A 20896-nucleotide genomic window follows, 5' to 3' on the forward strand; every position below is an offset into this window, starting at 1 on the left:
ATTTCTGAATGTGTGTGTGTATATATATATATATATATATATATATATATATATGTGTGTGTGTGTGTGTGTGTGTGTGTGTGTGTGTGTGTAGAGAGCGAGAGAATATCCTGTTTTATTCCGAAATCTGTCATATGCAACAACGTAACAGTTGAGTTCATTACTTATTTGGAGTGTTTTTTTTTGGCATTTGGCTGTGTGGTTGTTAGTGTCTCTTAGTGTTTTAGCATGTTGCTATGTGGTTGTTAAGGATGTCTGAATGTTTTGCATGTCGCTAATGGTGTCTGAGTGTTTTTAGCATGTCCCTATGTAGTAATTAAGGGTGTTTGCATTATGTTGTGGTGTCTGTATGCTTTTAGCATGTTGCTATGTGGTTGTTAAGGATGTCTGAGTGTTTTTTTGCATGTTGCTAAGGGTGTCTTGAGTGTTTTTGTTGTTTTGGTGTGTTGTTTTTTTTTTTTTGTTGTTTTGTTGTTTGTTTGGTGTCTGAGTGTTTTGTCATGTTGCTATGTGGTTGCTAGTCTCGCGTAGCCAGACCTTCACACTTCAGACTGAAGGTCTGGAATTCATGGCAGCTTTCATTGGCCAAGGCCCGCCCATGAGGCCGTCTGATATGTCAAACAACCAATCACAGTTCGTTTCATTCAGCGGCACGTTTCGAGGCGTAGAAATGTCACCACAATAACAGCTGTAGAATACTGTAGAATTCAACCAATCCGATGACTACTTCGAAACTCCTGAAGTGTTTCCACTTTTGTGTCCCATATGCATCAGATGTTTAGCCTACCGGTCCCTGGGCGTGACGTCTGAGGCTGAGACTATGTGGTTGCTAAGGGTGTCTGAGTGTTTTAACATGTTGCTATGTGGTTGCTAGGGTGTGTGAGTGTTTTAACATGTTGCTATATGGTTGTTAAGGATGTCTGATAGTTATGCATGTTGCTAGGATGTTTAAGTGTTTTTTGTATGTTGCTATTTGTTTGTTAAGGGTCTTTTAGCATGTTGCTATGTGGTTGTTAAGGATGTCTGAGTGTTTTGCATGTTGCTAGGGTGTCTGAGTGCTTTTAGCATTTTGCTATGTGGTTGTTAAGGATGTCTGATAGTTATGCATGTTGCTAGGATGTTTAAGTGTTTTTTGTATGTTGCTATTTGTTTGTTAAGGGTGTTTTAGCATGTTGCTATGTGGTTGCTAAGGGTGTTACATAATGCAGAAACGTGAGAGTCAACAGCTGAGAGCTTAAATAGCAGCTGATCAGCTCTTACCTGTAATGTATAATTAGCTTTCTCATTTATCAGATGGGTGATAAATTTGGCCGTGTGCTGGAAATGGACTTTCTCTGTGTGAACAGAAAGAAATGTTACACCGTGTCAGTTAAACAAATGAAAGAAAAGCATGTGTTTAAGAAATGAAGAAGCTTTGTTTAAATCAAGGGTTACCGTCCGCCGTCGGGTGAATTATCATGAGTTTTTTGTCCCTCAGTTGCTCCATGTTGTCTGTTAAGCGTGCCATCTGAAGAAATACAAGCCAAACCCATATGTAAGAGAGAGTGCTGGGGAGATTACTAACAAATTGTAGTCAGTAATGTAATCAAGATTATTCATTTTAGGGAATGTATTCTAGGGATGCACAATGAATATAGCAGGATATTTAATGTGCATATTATTTACTACACAGAGCCGTTGTTCACTGACAAGCTGTGCAAAACCACAATCATATTTTGCGCATGGTTTGCACAGCTTGTCCGTGAACAATGGCTCTGTGTAGTAAATGCTGCTCTATGCGAAAGCACGCATGTGTAGAGATTTACCACTGATTACAGAACTAGCTTTAGTGACGAGATGCACATTAAATATCATGCGATATTTATCGTGCATTGTTTTTAAATATCATGTGATTTTTGTTTTGTTTTAGATTACTTTCGACATGCCTTGTTTATAGATTTAAATGGGATTATTGTTATTAAAAAAAAAAGAGGGAAATAAATGCATGACCATTAACCAACATCAGAACTTTATTTTGGTTTAATTTTAGATTTTTATAGAGAGTTTGGAATTAGTCAGAATAAATAAATTATGAAAAATGTACTGCCATTGTGTGAATACTTTGTAATCATGTAATCCGTAAAAGTAACTGTAATCTGATTGCATATTTTAAAACGTAATATAATCTAATTACGTAATCCAGATTACATGTAAATAGTTACTACCCTGCACTGCTAACAGATTTATTTGACCTGACCCTCAACCATCTTACGTTGTGTGCATTACCTCGTATCCTCTCTTACTGGACTGCGGTGATCCTAAATAGCGTTCTGAAAATGCAGAAGCTGCAGGACAGATGATCATCAGTAACACTGAAATCAGTCCATTCGTTTTATTCGAATAAATCAATGACAGGCATGTGTGATCAAACACTGGATATGACATCATACCGTATAAAGAGAAATCAGTGATGGGGGAGACGACGGTTCCACACTTGATTTTGAATTTAAACATATTTGGATTTTCATCGGAGCGTAATAGTCGGCTGGCCAGATATCCTCCATATGCCTGAACAGACAAAACAGGTTATTAGTGATGAGTGAACATAAATCATGCTGAATGATACAATCATACATCACATGGTACAATTTCATCAAGAGAAGAATTAATATGAATCCAACAATGCAGACTTCCTGAAGCCAAAACGAAATCAAAACTGAATCTTAATTTTAAGATGTTTGATTCTCAAGATTTATGTGTTCTTGCTTTTGAATTTTGAATGAGTCATATGTGCATGTTATGACAAATACACAAAATGTCTAAAATAATTGCTTTCCGGCAAGGGTTATTATAGTAAACTAAAACTATTATTGTTCACTCATAACTAAAATAAAATATAAATGTAAATAAAAAAGTTAAAGCGCTAAAATTACTAACCTTAAAAAAAAAAAAAATCACAGCTAACAACTGCTATGAGCTATTCCCACACTACTCAAACATGTCACCAAGCAAACTCACCTTTCCATAAACTCCAACTCTTGAGCTGTCAATGTATGGCAGCTGTGAGATAATTCTGCAGTGAATGATAGAAGAGATGTAAGTGTGAAATAAAGTGTTATTTTTTTAGTTTTAGTGTCGTTCATGTAGATGGTCTGACCTAAGAGCTTCCAGCTGGTCTCTCTCCTCCAACTCCCCCAGTTTCTTCTTGACGCGGTGGAGGAGGTTTGTGCCCTGAAAGCCACTGCCGCGGCCGTCCAGACGCATGACTATGGTGTTGAAGGAGCTGACCAGCACCGTGGTCCAGTCCACCTGAAACTGCTCCGTCACCATCTGACCACCGGGGGTGCCGTCCCTACCAGAGCAAAGCAAACGTGTCAGAACCATCCGATCAAACAAATGCCTCAAAACAATGTCACGTTTTACTGGGTGAATGATACGATGAAATATCCGGGTCACGTCTCACCCCAACACCAAAAATTAATCAATCAAGCCTGTAATAATTAATCAAGCAAGCCTATTTAAGGTCTATTAAGATTTTTATTTTATTTTTTTTTATTTTTTTTGCACGGTTACTTTATTTTCATGACAGTTTTTGTCAAAAACAAAAACAAACTGCAATGCAAAAATACCACAGAAAATCACACTGGGCAGACATAATTCTCCATCTGTGTGTGTGTGTGTGTGTGTGTATGTGTGTCAAAATCAACAAACTGCAATGCAAAAATACCACAGAAAATCATAAGTTATTATTTACAACAGGATCTGCATCTTCATTGGTTTAAATAAAAGATTTTTGTTATAAGAGACAATAAAAGCTATTTACTGTAGTATATCAAAAAAATCATGGGTTTAAATTATATATATAAAAAAAAAAAAAAACTAACTTGTGACAGCATTTTTGACAAGCCAGACATGTCAGTCTCTGAGTAACTGTAAATGTAATTTAAGCCATTCCATAAAATAAGCATAAAAAGCACTTCACAGGTCTCCAGCATGTTTTATAATGACCCAGAAATCAAACATAGTTCACCCCTAATATAACGTCTGTCAAAAACTTAGGCTGGCTGTTGATTGGAATATTAGAATTAAAAAGATTAACATAACACACTTATGGGCATCAGTTACTTCACTGAAAACTCGCCAGCTAAGAAATAAATATTACCATACAATTTTTCTGTTTTCAAATCCACATCATTTGAATATTATGATATTGATGTCTGTCAAAAAATAATGTGCGCACACGGTAGTATTTAAGAGAAGCAGGAGTCCAGAAAAATAATGTGCGCACACGGTAGTATTTAAGAGAAGCAGGAGTCAGTCTAGTATGTTCATGCACTTGATGGATGAAGCTCTATATGGTATGTTTTGTATTATATGTAGCTTTTGGGTATGAGTGTGTTATTTTGATGTTTTTGGGGTAGTGTTTGATTGAGTCAATGTAACTTGTGTTAGTGAACATCGCACATATTATATTTTGTCTTTTTTTTTAAAATATGTTCTTGATCATGCACGATTCATTCCTGATTTGAACATTTTCAATAATGTTCTATTCTTGACTGATCTTTTTTTTTTTTTTTTTTTAACACTTTTGGGGAACTGTTAAATTGAGTCAATGTAGTCTCCAATTTGACTCCCATATGCTGATACATAGATTTGGAAACTGAACAGGTCATATTTCTAAAATGTACTTTGATCACTACCTTCTCAGTTTAAAAGATACTGTGTATATAATGGCATCCGGAATGGAGGAAAATAATGTCACAAAAAAAAATTGTACTTTGATCACTACCTTCTCAGTTTAAAAGATACTGTGTATATAATGGCATCCGGCAACAGCAGCACTGATGTAATCACACTAAGAAAGTTTAAAAGATACTGTGTATATAATGGCATCCGGAATGGAGGAAAATAATGTCATGCTGGACTAATCGCTGTGTGGTTGGTGTGTGGATCATATGACTTACACCAGCAGCAGTAAGGGGTAGTGAGCTGTCTCCGTAAACCCCGCTGGCATCACAATCTGCATGTTCAGACCTGTGCAAATGATGGGAAAGTTACTGTGCTGGGACAATCATCCGCTTTGTGAAAACTGACTGGGAGAGTTTGATGTAAGATACTCACAGTAGTCATCTATGCTGATCTTTCTGTACTCTACTTTGGGCATCTGTGTGTTGTTCACAGTGGTGTTCAGCTGCTTATTGAGCTCCACATCCAGCAGCTCTGAGAGAAACAGAGGATCACATACAGTGGATGGTCAGAGAGATAGATTTGTCTACTATAAAATATACACTATTTTGGGATCGGTAAGATCTTTGTGATTTTTAATTTTCTATTGTACTCACCAAAGCTGTATTTATTTACAGTAAAGCTGAATTTCAGCATATTGTGAAGTCTTTAATTACACATGATCCTTTGAAATATACTTATAAAATGTGATTTTCCTTTGATCAAAGCTGAATTTTCAGCATCATTATTTCCAGTCTTTAGTGTCACATGATCTTCAAAATCAAAATATATGATTTGCAATGCTCAAAAAAAATTAAAAAATAATTATTATTATTATTGCTTTATTATATTTTTAAAGTTAAAAACAGTTGTGCTGTGTAATTTTTTTTGTCGAAACCATAATAATGTTTTAGAGGATTGTTTGATGAATAGAAAATTGAAAAGAAAAAAAAAATTCAAATAGAAATCTTTTGAAAGAAACATCATAATTGTCTTCAACTATCACTTTACTAATCAATTTAATACATTTTTGCTTTATTTCTTTCAAAAAACAAACAAAAATAAAGTCTGACCCCAAACTTCTGAACAGTATTGTATAGTAATAAGCACACTGCTTAAAAATCTACTACACTATAATGAAATATTAATTATTAATTTGAATGATGTCATAAATAAAAATTTATGTTTTTCATAAATATATGTGGTCAAAAAAAGGCTAAACTCTGATCTCTTGGTGTAAAAATACTGTTATCTATTACTATGGGCATCAAAATCATCACATCTGACTCGCTGTGAATCACAAGAGCGAGTTAAAGCCAGTGAGTCTGATCAGTCTGTTCTGTCCTGCTTCCTCTTTTCTCCCAAGAGGCCGATGATAATCACTGCTAATTATGCTAAACACAGCCGTCCTCAATTGTCTGAGGATCTGACAGAATCTGAGGACGTGGTGTTCAAACAATTCAATAAATGTTCAGCTCACATTTGAGGTGTTTCGTGTTGCGTTTATCTTCAAACACATTCAACTTCTGAACACGGTTGATAAAGGGCATATCTAGGTCTTCTATCGTGTCCTTTGGGTGAGAAATACCTTTCCAGTAAAACAAGCTCTTGGGTGCAGAGCTGATAAAGTGAGTCTGTATCTGCTGATAGTGTATAAATGCAGTAACAGACTGAGGACTCACTCTCATACTCTCCGTCTCTCGTGCTGTAAACAGCTGTGTGTGGCACACCGGGACCTGTGCAGAAAAACACAGAGGTGAAGATTAGTGTCTGACAGCATATATACAGTAGGTATAGAAAAGAATCACCGCCCTATAAATGAATCACATGTTGTTGCTTTGCAGTCTGCTAAGAAGGACAGTTTTTGTTTTAACCAGCTGTATTTACTCTTGTAACATTTCTGTCCCCACTGTATATTCATGTCATCTCAGAAAAACATGCTGGCCTTTATTGTGTATCTGAACATTAATCTATATTACGCTCACTTAATGCTTACTGTATATTCTGTGAGTTATGTACAGTATGTGAAATATTCTATTATTGTAGTAACCTCTTTTAGGTGAATCTGTCTCTAAAAAGGGCATTTAACAACGCTTTATGTTGCACAGATGATTTCTCCCTAAGTGGATGATTTTTGGCCAGAATAGCCTCCATTCTTGTGTCAATTCAATTTCTGGCTTCATGCAACAGTTACCAAAGCCAAAGATGCACATACACATGGACAATATACAGATATACATATAATATACTTGGTTAATAAACCGGTAGGCAATAAAAAATTGATAGGGCATTTTTAAATATTTATTTATTTATAAAGCTTTTTCATTATTTAAATAAAAACATTTAAATAAAATGAAAAAAAAAAAAAAAAAAATTTTTATTTAACAATAATATTTTTTTTTTTATTTTATTTATTTTTGTTTGTTATATTTTGGAATGTGTTATGGGGAATTTTTTTGTGGTGTTTTTTTATGTGAAATGTGTATCATGATATATATTACTGCTATGATCATAAGGTTAAGAATATTGAGATATACTGTACAATTTGTGATATACATTGTGAAATATTATTTTTTTTCTATTTTAATATAATTTAAAATATAATTTATTCTTGTGATGACAAAGCTGAATTTTCAGCATCATTACTCCAGTCTTCAGTCACATGACATTTTTTTTTTATCAATGTTAAATCAAACATTTATCAGTGTTTTTATTGTTTGCTGAATAGAACAGCAAGAAAAGAGAATGAAAATTTTTGAAATATAAATATTTTTTGATCAATTTAATGCATCCTTGCTGAATAAAAGTATTAAGTCTATTATAAGAAATTATTCTGACTGTAATTGACATTTTAATTTTTAACCCAATAACAATTTAAGGTGGGTAACAATTCTTTTTTAAGTTGACCCAATGTTTTTTTTACAGTGTGGTTTTGGGTTTTCAGGAATTCATCAATGCACTCAAACCCCATTTATGATCACTAAACAAGGAATAATTTTACAGCACCTTAAACAGATCTTTACTATCAATGCTTGGTTTGATCCACACAACAGGTGGGAAGCATCAGCTACACAAGAACTGATCTTTCTCTGCTGAGGTCTGGGGAAGCGTCATGCTGCAAGACCATAAGGCTCTGTTCTGACTTCATCTAATTAATAACACAAACACTGACCTTTCCTTGTGCTCAACAGGCCCTGCTAAACAGATCAGTGACCATGGCAACCACGCTTTATTGTTGGTAAAACACTCAGCAGGGTAATGATGTCCTGACTAACAGACTGGGATCAGCCAGAGTCGCTGAGCCAAACACTCAGCAGCGAGCAGTTACATAAAGAGAAATCAAATCTGAAAAAAAAGATATTTAAGGTTGTTTTGCATAGAAAAAGCATTAAACCTTTGCAGTTGAGAAGGAAGTAGTTAGCATCTGGACTGAATGATCCGCTGATGTATCCACAGCTTAAATTACAGGAAAGACATCGGCGGTTGAAGGATCCTGTGGTGTTGGCGCTAAAAAAACAACACATCATCAGTGCAACGCTTCCAAATACATCACTGTGTGTGTGTGTGTGTGTGTGTGTGTGTGTGTTATGCTGGAGGAAAGGTGTTGTGAGTGTGCAACACTGTTATGCTGCTGTAGAGTTGACGACGTCTTGCATCGTCTTCTGTGCTCAGAAAGTATCTGCAAAGACATTTCTTGTTACAGATATCCATTTGAATGTTTCAAAAGGTAATGGCATATTGCTTTATTTTAGATATATTTCTGACATTTTTATTGATAATATGGATAGTCTTTTGAATGCTGCTGATCACACATGCTTACACAAGTTTGGTGTCCTCATTGTAGGCTAAAATCTGCGTCACGTCCCAGTCTCCTGACGTCAGCGACTGTAGTGTGTCTGTGCTGCTGTTGGGCTGAAAGACATCTGCCATCAGATGTGCAATCTGGGTTATATGAAGTGATTTTTGTAAGCAAAGAAAACAAAAATAAAGACTTTATTCAATAATTTCTTTGTCAGCGGTCTCCTCTGTGTCTCTTCATATCACCGTATGCTGTGTATGCTCTTCTGTGTCATCCGCGTCAAGGATGCGCTGTTTTCTTTCAAATCAAAGCTAAATACACGTAGAAACAGCGCATCCTTGTGGCGCGGATGATACAGAAGAGCATACAAAGCATACATAAAGTGTTCCCGTAGCTTCATATAACCCAGATTGCACGTCTGATGGCAGATGGAGTATTCTGATGACGACTTTCATACCTTTACTGGACCTTGACACTGTAATTTATTTGGCAGTCTGTGGGACAGTCTCAAGCCTGCAGGTTTTCATCCAAAATATCTTACATTTTGTTCTGAAGACGAATGGAGCTTTTACGGGTTTGGAACGACATGAGGGTAAGTGATTAATGACAGCATTTTCATTTTGGGGTGGAGTATCCCTTTAACATGCCCTTAAAGGGATAGTTCACCAAAAAAAAAAAAAAAAAAACATTTGCTGTTTATTTACTGAACCTTCTTGGTTAACCAAGAAGTGACTTTTATCTTCATTAGAGCAGTAAAGAAGATTTTCGGCTGAAACCGTGGTCCTTGATGATTAATAAAATGCAAGTCAATGGCTACCGTCACTTGTCATAAAAACATATACCATATAGGCAATAAAAAATGAATCCCCATGACATATTTAGGTCTTATGAGGTGAAACAATTGGTCTGTGCAAAAACTGAAAAGTATTTACAACATTATTTCCTGAAATCCAGAGCCTCTGGCAAACGGTCTGGAGTGAACTAATCAATGAACTGGTTCTTTTTGGTGAACTGGTTCTTCTAGGGTTTACAGGTAATAATGTTGCAAATAATGTTCAGTTTCTTGCACAGACCGATCATTTCGCTTTGAAAGAACTCAACATATCGCCAGGAACCACAGGTTTTCATTTTGTGTTTCTTGATATGCTTTTTTGACTCTCAAAGTGATGGTAGCCGTTGACTTGCATTATATGAATCACCAAGGACCACGGTTTCAGCTAAAAATTTTCTTTACTGTTCTACTGAATAAAAAAAGTCACCTAGGTCTTGGGCGGAAGGTGAGTAAATTAACAGCAAATTTTCATTTTTAGGTGAACTAGTGTATCTAATCAAACCTTCATAAGTAGCGTGTGGTTTCTCATTGTCAGCTCACCTGGGAAGTGGACATGGATATGTGGAAGAACTTCCCTCTGCCTCCCTGTGGAACAGCTCGGGTGAAGAAGAACCTGTATCCGTCTCTGGAGAACAGCGGGGGTTCGTTCTGCAGAGAGATTCAAGTCTTCCCATCAGCACACACACATCCCACTCGCCGTACGTGTCTCCGCTCTGAGACGCAGCGTGATGTGTGACTCACCTGTCTGTGAAGCCAGCTGTCACTCTCATCTTCATGTTTCTGGAAACACACAGACAGATTATTGTTTTTTCTTCTGTATGTTTCCCATTGAGCGACAAAATCCTTTATATATAACCAGCAGTGACTAATCTTTTCTTTCTTTGAACTGACGTGCATTTTAATACATTTGGATGTAACAACAGGCACTGACACCCTTACAGCCTTTTCTGGAAAATTAAAGGTCATGATGTAATTCTCACACTTTTATTTATTATTTTACAGCCTTAATGACTTTGCTATTATTATGGACAATAGTGATAATTAAGTGTGTGTGCTGGTGTATACCAGAAGGTACCTTTGTGCAGATGCCTGTGGTGGCCTCACATAAGGTCAGAATGGAGTTGTTCTGCGCTCGGTTCAGCCAGTTTACTGCTAGTTTGGTGCTGGTTGCCCACTTCACCATGGTGATGTAGTAATCTTTCCTGCGGAGAGAAGCTGGTTAAAATACCACTTCAAACTGTGCCAGATAGAGTCTGTGTACATTTTCTTTTGTGGGTAAATGTGTTTAATAAAACGGCTTTGTGCAAAATGGATTTTGTTCATTAGCTTATTTCAAAAATGCTCTAAAAAGCTTTCCTTAAAGCGATTTAAGCCATTCTTCTGTGGAGTAATGCAGTCCATTAGTCTGACTGTAGCCTGTTTACGGAGTTTGTTAAAGTATTACAATAAAGCTTAGGGTAAGTATTCTTTTAGCAAGGACACGTGAAATTAATCAAAAGTGACAGTAAAGAGATTTTATAATGTTTATAATGTTTCAAATAAATGCTCTTTTGAACTCTTGAAAAATATATCATGGTTTCTAAAAAAATAATAAGCAGCACTACACTGATGATAAAAAATGTTTCCTGAGCAGCAAATCAGCATATTTTCTGAAGGATCATGTGACAATGAAGACTGGAGTAATGATGCTTTGACCAAAAAAAAAAAAAAAAAAAAAAATTCAGTCTTGGAGAGCATAAGATACTTTTTGAATAAACATGAGTATGGATCTTACCGACCCCAAACATCTGAATGGTAGTGTATATTGTCAAAATCAAGGCAAACATATTGTGACACCCCCTTTTTTTAAAGGCTTTAGTTTAATTTGTTGGATGCTGACATTGAATATTTTAAATACTTCAAACACTTTTTGGGGTCAACTCCCCCAAAGCAAAAGATAAAGTTTCTAATCAAATAAGCATGTTGTTGTGTGGTCACTGGCAGCTCTTCACCTGATCCTGGGGTCCTCTGGTTTCCTCATCCTCACTGTGTGTAAAGGGCCGTTCAGACTCACCACTGACAGATAGATATCAGGGTTCTCCTCCCCGGCCTACAGAGACAACAGAGATTTTATAACTGGAGTATCTCCTCCTCCTCCTCCGATGGGACCCTTAGGGATAGATCACCCAAAAATGAAAATTCTGTCATCATTTACTCAAGTTGTTACAAACCTGTCTGAGTTTTTTTCTTCTGTTGAACACAAAATCATATATTTTGAAGAATGTAGCCATTGAGTTCCACTGTGAGGAAAAAATACTATGGAAATCAATGGGTCACCATCAACTGCTTGTTTACTAACATTCTTCAAAATATTTTCGTTTGTGTTCAACAGAAGAAAGAAACTCATTCAGATGTGGAACAATTTGGGTGAATAAAAAATGACAGAATTTTCATTTTTGGGTGAAATATCCCTTTAAACTGCATGATTCTAAAATACACACACCACAAAAATGTAACAATTTTTTGCAAACAATTTTTATTTGATCCATTAAATTTCAACTGGTAAAGCGCTAGAAAAGGTCATGGGTTCAATTCCCAATGCAGACTAAACTTTGAGTGCACTGTAAGCTGCTTTTGGAAAAATCTGTCTGGCAACTAAATAAATGTAAATTAGGTATGTCGTGTAAAAAGAGAAACATGCAGATGGACAGTTATTGCTTGCATAACTTTTATGAAACCTGATTTAGTAATGTCACTATGGTGCTTAAATCTTTCATCATTTACTCACCCTCATGTCATTCCAACAAAAATGTATTTCATTCATTGTCAAAATGAATATTTTTAATCCTCTCTCATCATTTTTTTGTATCCATCCGTTGAAGCAGAAGCTCAACTGTGTGTGCTTGATCCATGAGGAGCAATGAGGTTTGTTCTTGTGCATCTAGCAAGCATGGCTGAGCTTCTCTGATGTGCTCTATGTATGTGAATAACATAATAAACGCCTAAATCAAATCCGTTTATCATATAAAGTGATCAGGTCTTGGATTAAACCACTTGATTCATATAACTTATTTTTATAATGTCCTTATTTACTTTACAAGCTTGATTTTGGTCAAATTCCAATGGATGAAAAAAACAATGACAGAATATTAAAAATATCTTCATTTGTGTCCTGAAGATGCATGAAAGCTTTATAGTTGGGAAAGACCTGATGACAGATTTTTAATTTTTGGGTGCACTGGCGCTTTAAATGTCACTCAAGACACCAGCAACCATCAGATCCCCATTTCAAGGTTACAGTGACACTGAAATATACTGACATTGAGACTAAGACTTGGTTTGATCATAAAAAGAAGCTTCAGAGATATACTTTAGGGTAGCGGTACTCCTGTCCGCTGGGATACAGCGCGTTTGTGAACATGGGTATCTCCATCTTGGGCACCAGAGTGTCATTGATGGTGGCATATGCCAGTCTGAGACCATCTGGTGACCACCAGTGAGCGATGTGAGTCTGGAAGATCTCCTCTGTGAACACAAACAAATGAAACACGAGTGTATTAATCACAAAACTGAAGCTTTATACTAAAGGAAGTCTACACTGCACACAAACAAGTGACGTGAGTCCAGTAAAGCTTTGCTGTGTGGTCAGATCCTGATATGCGTCAGAGGATTAACTATCCTTTAAAGCAAACGTGGACAGAGGACACGCTGCGAAATACATAACTGCAACATGTGCAAAAACAGCCTTTGTGATATATTGCATCCATTTGGCTGTAGGCTGCTGCCTGGGGAGTGTCATCCATCACTCCATAAAGCTGACAGCCGTGAGAGAATGTAAAATATGACTGTCTGTAACACTGCAAACTGGACCCCTAGAGCTAATTAAGACATTAAGACACCTGAACGGCTAATTTTATTTGTTTGTTTATTTATTCATTTTTTGGTGCATGAAAATTCAATACATTTTTTCGTAAAAGTAACAATCTTCTTATTTATTTAAACAAGAATTCGCTCGTAAAAAAAAGCCCTGATTGTTCTGTTCAAACCTGCGTCACACATGAGCACCTGGGACATTAACTGCTGCACCATGGCTCCAAATTCTTTGAGAAATAGTTTTTATTTTCACCTTATTGTCATTACAAACCCATATACTTTTCTGTAAAACAACAAAGGAGAAATTAAGCAGATGTGTGTGTGTGTGTGTGTGTGTGTGTGTGTGTGTGTGTGTGTGTGTGTGTGTGTGTGTGTGTGTGTGTGTGTGTGTGTGTGTGTTCTAGGCAGCTTCTATTCTGTCAGTGTAATTTTAGTAAAATTAGATTTTATTTGCTTATTTTATAATGTCATTCTGTAATGATATTTTAATAGTTTTTTATAGTAATATTTATATAATTTTACTATGTACGTGCTATTATTTTTATACTTTTATTTAAGTTTGTTTTAGTAGCTCTGTAATGTGATTTTTGCCATTATCATAGTTCTTTTTAATATTTCTATTTAGCTTTAATTTAGTTTTTTAGTTTTAGTAAATTTCAGTGCATCATCTAATTTTATATCAGTATCTAATATTAATATTTTTTATATTTAACATTTTTTTAATTAACAAAAACAATTTGTAATAATTTTAGGTTTACTTAATAACAACACTGTACAACAAAAGTAGACGAAAGTACCATGAAAACACCATTATTCATTTGATTCAAAACCATTCAATTTTGTTTAATGGAAGGGAGCAGCTTAAACATTCTTCAAAATATCCTCTTTTATGTTCCACGGATGACACAATTTACATTTTTTGTTGACCTTTCTCTTAAAGTTGCTGCTGTGAAGCAGTTCTTGCTCTGACTGTTCTGATAAAATGCTATCTGTCATGAAGGAGAGACCACAGGATGGCAGTAGTGATCTTTTCACAGCAGAGAATAAACAGATGACTAAGAATAGCCTCACACTGAGATGTTAATTTAGGATAAAACCAATTACCGGCATACAATTCAGTTCAGCGTGTGTCACAAACAAACCCACAGCCAATGTGTCCTCATACGGCAGAAATGACGAGGAAAAAACATGACTCATGAACTCATTTTTTTTTTTTTTTATTCAATATGGTGTATGTTTAGCATTTGCAGTTTATATGCTTATGATGAAATTAAAAGACCGTGGAATGTCACATATTTGGCTGCTTTTGAAATCAGTCAGACTAAGGTCCTGAAAGAGTCTGTTGTGCATCTGCTGCTGTGAAATGAACTCAGTATGACCTCGAACAGGTTCAGAGAGACACTAGCATTAATGCTTTAATCTGATTTCCCTACATATTTTTCAGAAAGGGTCCTTAGCGATGAGTATATGAATAGACACAATGAAACAGTTAATTGCATTTACAGTAATTATTTTTCTTTGCAATTATGTTTTGTTTCAAGGACAAAAACAGAAATCAGATTACTTCACTTTAATATCCTCAGAATTAAAAAGTATCAAAATATGTCTTGCATATTTTGTAATAATACTAATATTAATATCAATAATAACATCAAGTAATTTAGCAAAATAAATGAATTAAAATAAAACAAAGCAAACAAATAAACAAAGCAAACAAACAAATTATCCTGTTCAAAAAATTACATGTATTGTTTATATAATATTGCATGTTGCAATAGTATAAAAATTATTATTATTATATATCAATTATTTTTGTGTAAATTTAGTTATTATTTTGACTTGTAGAATTTTTTTTTTCTACTGGAGGTTATAAAAAAAACCGAAATGCATTTTCCCCCCATGCTATTTATATTTATTTTTCTACAAAAAAAAAAAAAAAAAAAAATCTGCAACATACGAGCGGAAATATCCATTCCAGCAATGTTGGTGAAATAAAATTAAAAAGTTCTAAATTCATATAATTTGAGGAGAAATGAGCTGAGTCAGGGAGGTGGATCAGACATATAAAAATGCCACGCTGTATGTCCAAATAAACAGAATCTTCACCCAAACTAAACACACCAGACACTCACAATCACTTCTGCTCTTTTATTACATGCACACACTCCTCTGAGGTTTTTATTATTAATGGTTATGGGTTTTACCTTCATAGAGCCAGTCAGCAAGTCCATTAAATACGACCCCCAGACTGCCTGTGGACACCAGGCGGATTGATGGACTGTTCACTTGCGCTTTGTAGTAGATGTTATTCTCAAAGATGAAAATCTGTCAGGAAAGAAGAACTAATGATTGTAGGAAAGACCATGTCAAACCAGACAAAAAAGGAACTCCTGAAACTGAAAGATTTTAGAGCACATTCATTATTTCTATTGGGAAATTGAATTAGTGATAAGTTAATGTATACAAATTTCACGACAGATCTACCATGATATCTGAGATTGTTAAGTGATAGTATATACTTCAAGTATGATGATGTCAGCTTAAAAAGAATCCTGGGTGAAAAACTACACTACCCATAATCCTAGAAACCCAGAAAGTTGCTTTAGAAACAGACATACAAAATAGATAGCTGACTGAATATTATAATATTATTATTTTTTTTAATATTTTTTTATAGTTTTTTTATATTTTATTTATATCTCTTACAAATTGAAGCAATAAAAGAGAGCAGTTCATTTCCTCATACAAAAATGTAAGTACACAGTCTTTTTATTCAGGTTTTCAAATGTTGTAATGAGGTTGAAGGCTTCAAAATTTTTTACATGCATATGAAGAAAACAAAGGGAAAAACACTTCCAGGAACAAGGTTGCTGCAAAAATGTGGTCACTTTGTAGGACAAATGAAACGTCTGCAATTTGGATGATAAAAAAAGTAAATTCAAAGTTCATTCAACAGTACACTATTAGGCTGCATACTGAGGTCACTATGCTGTTGTGCAAAACAGAGTAACTGTACTAATACTGATATGGAGGGGGAAAAAGAATTAAAATGGTTGATTTAGACTAAATTTGAATAAAAATGTGTTGTAACATCTCACACATCTCTAGTGAATATCCAAGATGTTGTGTGATGCTACAGTAATCAGGGTTGGTGGCAGACTGTCTGCAGGATGACTGACAGCTCTGGGAGTGTGTGTGTGTGTGTGTGTGTGTGTGTGTGTGTGTGTGTGTGTGTGTGTGTGTGTGTGTGTGTGTGTGTGTGTGTGTGTGTGTGTGTGTGTGTGTGAAAAGCTCTTTTGGGATTTTTTTCAGCAGCTGAATCACATTCTGCCAAAATCACAGAGATATGCTGTACTAACTTATGCAAATCAAATAGAACAAAAAAAGGCAAACTCTTAAAAACAAGAATGATAATAAACTACAATGTAACAATATTTCATCAAGAGGAGGACACCTTTACAATGCACCAATTTAAATTCAATTTAGAACAGCACTTTTCATTCGGCACAACAGATTCACAGTTTATCCTAACTTCCTTTTTTTTTTTTTGGGATCTTGGAAACCTTGTTTTTCCAATGACGGTTTATATGAAATAAATAATTGCAGTGATTAATGTGAACAATTATTTATCAATTTACAGTCTCTTCTGGCATCATTCCTCCCACAACAAACAATTTTGCCCAAAATAAATTTGCTCAAATGTTAGTTGACATCAAGTAAACAATGTCAATAAAAAGTGTTTTTGAAATGACATATTTGGACAGTAGTGGACAAATGAAACTAGTAAGAGTGTGAAAAGTTTTTTTGAAATGATTGTATTGCTTGCAGTGTGTTTGCATGTATTTGGATGTCACACATTAGGCCTGTGTATTTTTCTAGTCTAGTCTAGTTTGTTACAATGATCCTTTTTCTGCTTGTGGTTGCAACAGAAGCTCAGATAACTGTTAAGAGAAGATGCATCTGCGGCTTTGGAAATGCTGAGGATGCTGTGGTTGTGTCTTATTACTGCAATGTTCGTGAATCGTGGTCTGATCTTGATTCTGACTAATGGTTGCGCTTGTGCCCTGGTATTTATCTGTTATTGTTATGAATCCCTCTAACCACTGTCATTGACTCTGAGTGTGAGCAGAATGAGGAACAGCTCATGAGACAGACAGACAGAAGATAATGGTTCAGTGCTCTGTCATTAATGAATTCAGATGGACTGAACAGAATGAATCACCGCTTTACTCCTATAGTCTAATGAGGATGAAAACACATACGACAGGCAGCAAAACAATAGAAAGACAAAAATAAGCTTCAAAAACATGTATGTGTGACCTGCTCATAGGAAACAACTGCTCTGTTCCCAATCTCATTGAGCTACAGGAGCATTGTAAGGCATCACAGGTGTGTTCATGAAGCAAAAGCTATGCTAATAACAGACAGGCAGCATGACAATATCTTTAAGTTAGGTGTGAAGGTCACATTAGTCAAATTTAGGCAACATTTCACGTGCAAACTACAGAATATAACTAAATAAGAATGCCATTTTAGCCAATAGTTGTTTTTGCCATGTATGCTTATCAGACTATTGTCTTTGCATTATGTATTTACCTAAACAGAGTTCTCTAAAGTATAGTTTCTCTTAAAGAGATTGTACCTAAAGATATTTGACCGTGATGTGCAGTGGGGACCACTGTGTGATGTTATTTTTAGGTGAACTATTTATTTTACTTTATTATGAAGTTGAGAAAGCTGAAGCTATTTTACAACAACCAACAGAGTGAAGCAGAAAGTGCTAAATCCTGAAAACAAGTTAGCAACAGGTTTTTGGAATTGGTTTTTGATTAAATGCCTAAAACTAGGAAACATAAGCTCAAGTTTTTTTGTTTTTTTTTCCCCACATTTTATTCTGCAGCATAAAAATATCAGTAATATCCCACTTTTTACTTCTGCCGACTATTCAGGCTTAAAAACGTTGTGCTCATTTGTGTAGATTATCTTGATGAACAAAACATGTAAGAATCCTAAACTTGAGTTGTTTGCAGAGTATATTTTCTAAAATAATTCAAAAGCCAATGAAAAACCCCTACTGGCTGTTTGTTGAGAGAAACAGGTTAATGCTAACTTCAGGGTTGGCCTACAAAAATACAAAAATACAATACTAAAGAACTAAAGTAGAGGCACAGACAAGATTGAAAAGATTAAATTATTATGAGCGATTTCACTGTTTTATATGATGTGTCCCACAAACAAGGCTATAATATCAGCATAATACAGGAAAATTATGATTTTCTGAAGTTGATTCATGCATTGATAATCCATCATCTTGTTCATGATGTAATGCAATATGCACTGTTGCAATGCTATTTTGAGCTTTAGAAGGCAGCTGCCTATGTAGACAGTAGACAGCAAGGCGGTTCAACATGTTTTGGGATGGAGCCAATAGCCTGTGTCTACACTCTGGCCCCTGTCCCGTTGAGTGTACGTTCTCCTCCATCACACCTGTGATGTACAGTGACTCTACATCTCTATCTCTGCTCAGCCATGACCGCCATTCGGATCCCTCTCGTGCTCTCTTCCCCCCGGAGAAGTCTGGGATGTGACCTTCAGTGTAGGTTCTGGCGGAGCAGACCCCTGCTGATTGCTCTGTCACCGAAAACTAATTGCCGGAGGCATCACAGAGGCACAGAGACAGCATACGGGCGCCCAGAAAATTACACACCTGATGCTCCGCTCACACACACAAACACAAGTGAGCATGTGTGATTTACTTATAACTCATAAAAACAAATATGTATCTGTGTATGATTATGATAATGCCGTGCAGGGCCATAAAGTTATGAGTTTGTGTTTGCAGGTAAACACTAACACAAATATTCCATGCTCGGATTATATTGCACTTCTTGTGTTGACTGATAAGACTACTAATACAAACACGATAATGCTTCTGTGTCTGTGTTTGTCTTGCTCGATATGAACACAGAAGAAGATATTTTGAAGAATGTCGTAACCAAACCACTGACTTCCATACTGATTTTTTTTCTCCATAATATGGAAGTCAATGGCTATACCAGCAACTGATTGTTGCCCAGCCTTCTTCAAAATATCTTCTTTTGTGTTCAGAAGAAGAAAGAAACTCGTATAGGTTTGGAACAATGTGAGGGTGAGTAAATGAGTTTTGGATGAACTATCCCTTTGAAACAGTAAGTCTCTGACTATGGCGAAGAGTAATAGTGACTCTTACCCTTCCAAACGCCACTAACTGAGGTCAGAAAGAAACTAAAATCAGCTTTTGAAATGAGGTTGTGTCATGCTGCTTTACTAAAGGCTCTGCTTTATCTCTGCCAGCATGAAAACAGACACAATCAGGCCGATATGAGCAGCTCACACTTGTTAATTTGCCTCACATTTTTTAAATTTAAATATTGAGCAGAATTATATGGACATGTGGGTAGTTAATACAAAATATCAAGCAGTGTGACCATGTAAAATTATTGTAAACACTATTTTCTAATTCTAGTATAATTTTTATAATGCTGATTTCATAAGATACAATATTGTTCAAAAGTTTGGGAATGGTAAATTTTGTACTGTTTTTGAAAGAAGTCTTACGCTGACCAAAGCTGCATTTATTTTCGACCATATATACCGTAAAAAAAAAAAAAATTACAATTTAAAATATATATATATATATATTTATATTTTGTGACAGTAAAGCTGAATTTTCAGCATCATTGCTCCGGTCTTCAGTGTCACAAGGTCCTTCAGAAATCATTCCAATATGCTGATTTGCTGCTCAAGAAACTTTATTATTATTATCATCAACATATAGAAAGAGTTTAATATAAAACTGCTTAATATTCTCGTGGAAAATAAGATGCATTTTTTTTTTTCAGGTTTCTTTGGTGAATAAAGAGTTCAAAAGAACAGAATTTATTTGAAATAGAAATCTTTAGTAACATTATAAATTTGTTTTGTTTTATGTGTTTTTGTTTTTTTTCTTTATAATTTTAAAAGTGCATTAATTTGTGTAATAAAAAAATATATAAATAAATACTGACCCAAACTTTTGAAATGTAATGTATATGTCAAGATACAAGACAATTAAAAAAGGTAAGTATTTTTTTTTATTGTGACTTAATGTGAAATAGTGATTAGCTTAAGTATACAGCTACACTAAAATATATACTTGCCTTATAGATGCAATTACTATTTACAGCTTAGCTTCTAGCAACCCGAAAAAAAAAAAAAAACCTGTTTAACTTTAGTGCTTTAGTCAAATTGAGCTGAAATCCTAAAGCACTCTCTTTTCTAAAGATTAGGTGATTTTAGCTTCTTTAGATTCCTATCAGGACCAGTGGATGAAGGCAAACCAGGATTTGATATAGACTATGATCATGATGGTCGTTACATGAATGTTCGCCTGTTTCAATAAAACCCAACCATTTCCAGAAAAAGAATATAAAATACAGTAAGAATACAAAGCTTGTATACTTAGACAATATTTGCATTTTTGGAGTGTAGTAACTTATTCAATTGAATATTGTTAATATTGCATGTTTAAGCACATTCTTTTCAACCTGTTACATGTTCAATATGATTAAAGAAATTATGGTAGTTATGATAGATAGATTAGATATATTAGATATATTTCTTATAACAGTGCTTGTGTTTTGTGCTATTTAATTGTAGCTATGAAGTTTACCTCTATAAACCTCATTTTA

General features: G+C 35.1%; 1 protein-coding gene across 2 annotated transcripts in view; it reads right to left on the reverse strand.

Moving 5' to 3' along the window:
- Positions 1-20896, reverse strand: part of dpp6b (dipeptidyl-peptidase 6b) — a 33820-nt gene that overhangs the window by 1589 nt on the left and 11335 nt on the right. The window contains exons 7-24 of one of the 2 annotated variants that reach the window (XM_042769821.1): positions 15392-15512; positions 12685-12839; positions 11327-11424; positions 10411-10537; positions 10077-10115; positions 9876-9983; positions 8525-8646; positions 8338-8383; positions 8099-8213; positions 6387-6440; positions 5101-5199; positions 4944-5013; positions 3137-3331; positions 2998-3052; positions 2430-2547; positions 2266-2324; positions 1435-1507; positions 1261-1334 (exon numbers count right to left, since the gene is read on the reverse strand). In XM_042769821.1, the coding sequence (XP_042625755.1) occupies positions 1261-1334; positions 1435-1507; positions 2266-2324; positions 2430-2547; positions 2998-3052; positions 3137-3331; positions 4944-5013; positions 5101-5199; positions 6387-6440; positions 8099-8213; positions 8338-8383; positions 8525-8646; positions 9876-9983; positions 10077-10115; positions 10411-10537; positions 11327-11424; positions 12685-12839; positions 15392-15512 (1728 nt within the window). The remainder of the gene's footprint in view (positions 1-1260; positions 1335-1434; positions 1508-2265; positions 2325-2429; positions 2548-2997; positions 3053-3136; positions 3332-4943; positions 5014-5100; positions 5200-6386; positions 6441-8098; positions 8214-8337; positions 8384-8524; positions 8647-9875; positions 9984-10076; positions 10116-10410; positions 10538-11326; positions 11425-12684; positions 12840-15391; positions 15513-20896) is intronic. The other variant, XM_042769828.1, reaches the window with a different exon arrangement.

The sequence above is a fragment of the Cyprinus carpio genome, chromosome A2 (assembly GCF_018340385.1).
Source record: "Cyprinus carpio isolate SPL01 chromosome A2, ASM1834038v1, whole genome shotgun sequence".
Taxonomy (NCBI): Eukaryota; Metazoa; Chordata; class Actinopteri; order Cypriniformes; family Cyprinidae; genus Cyprinus; species Cyprinus carpio.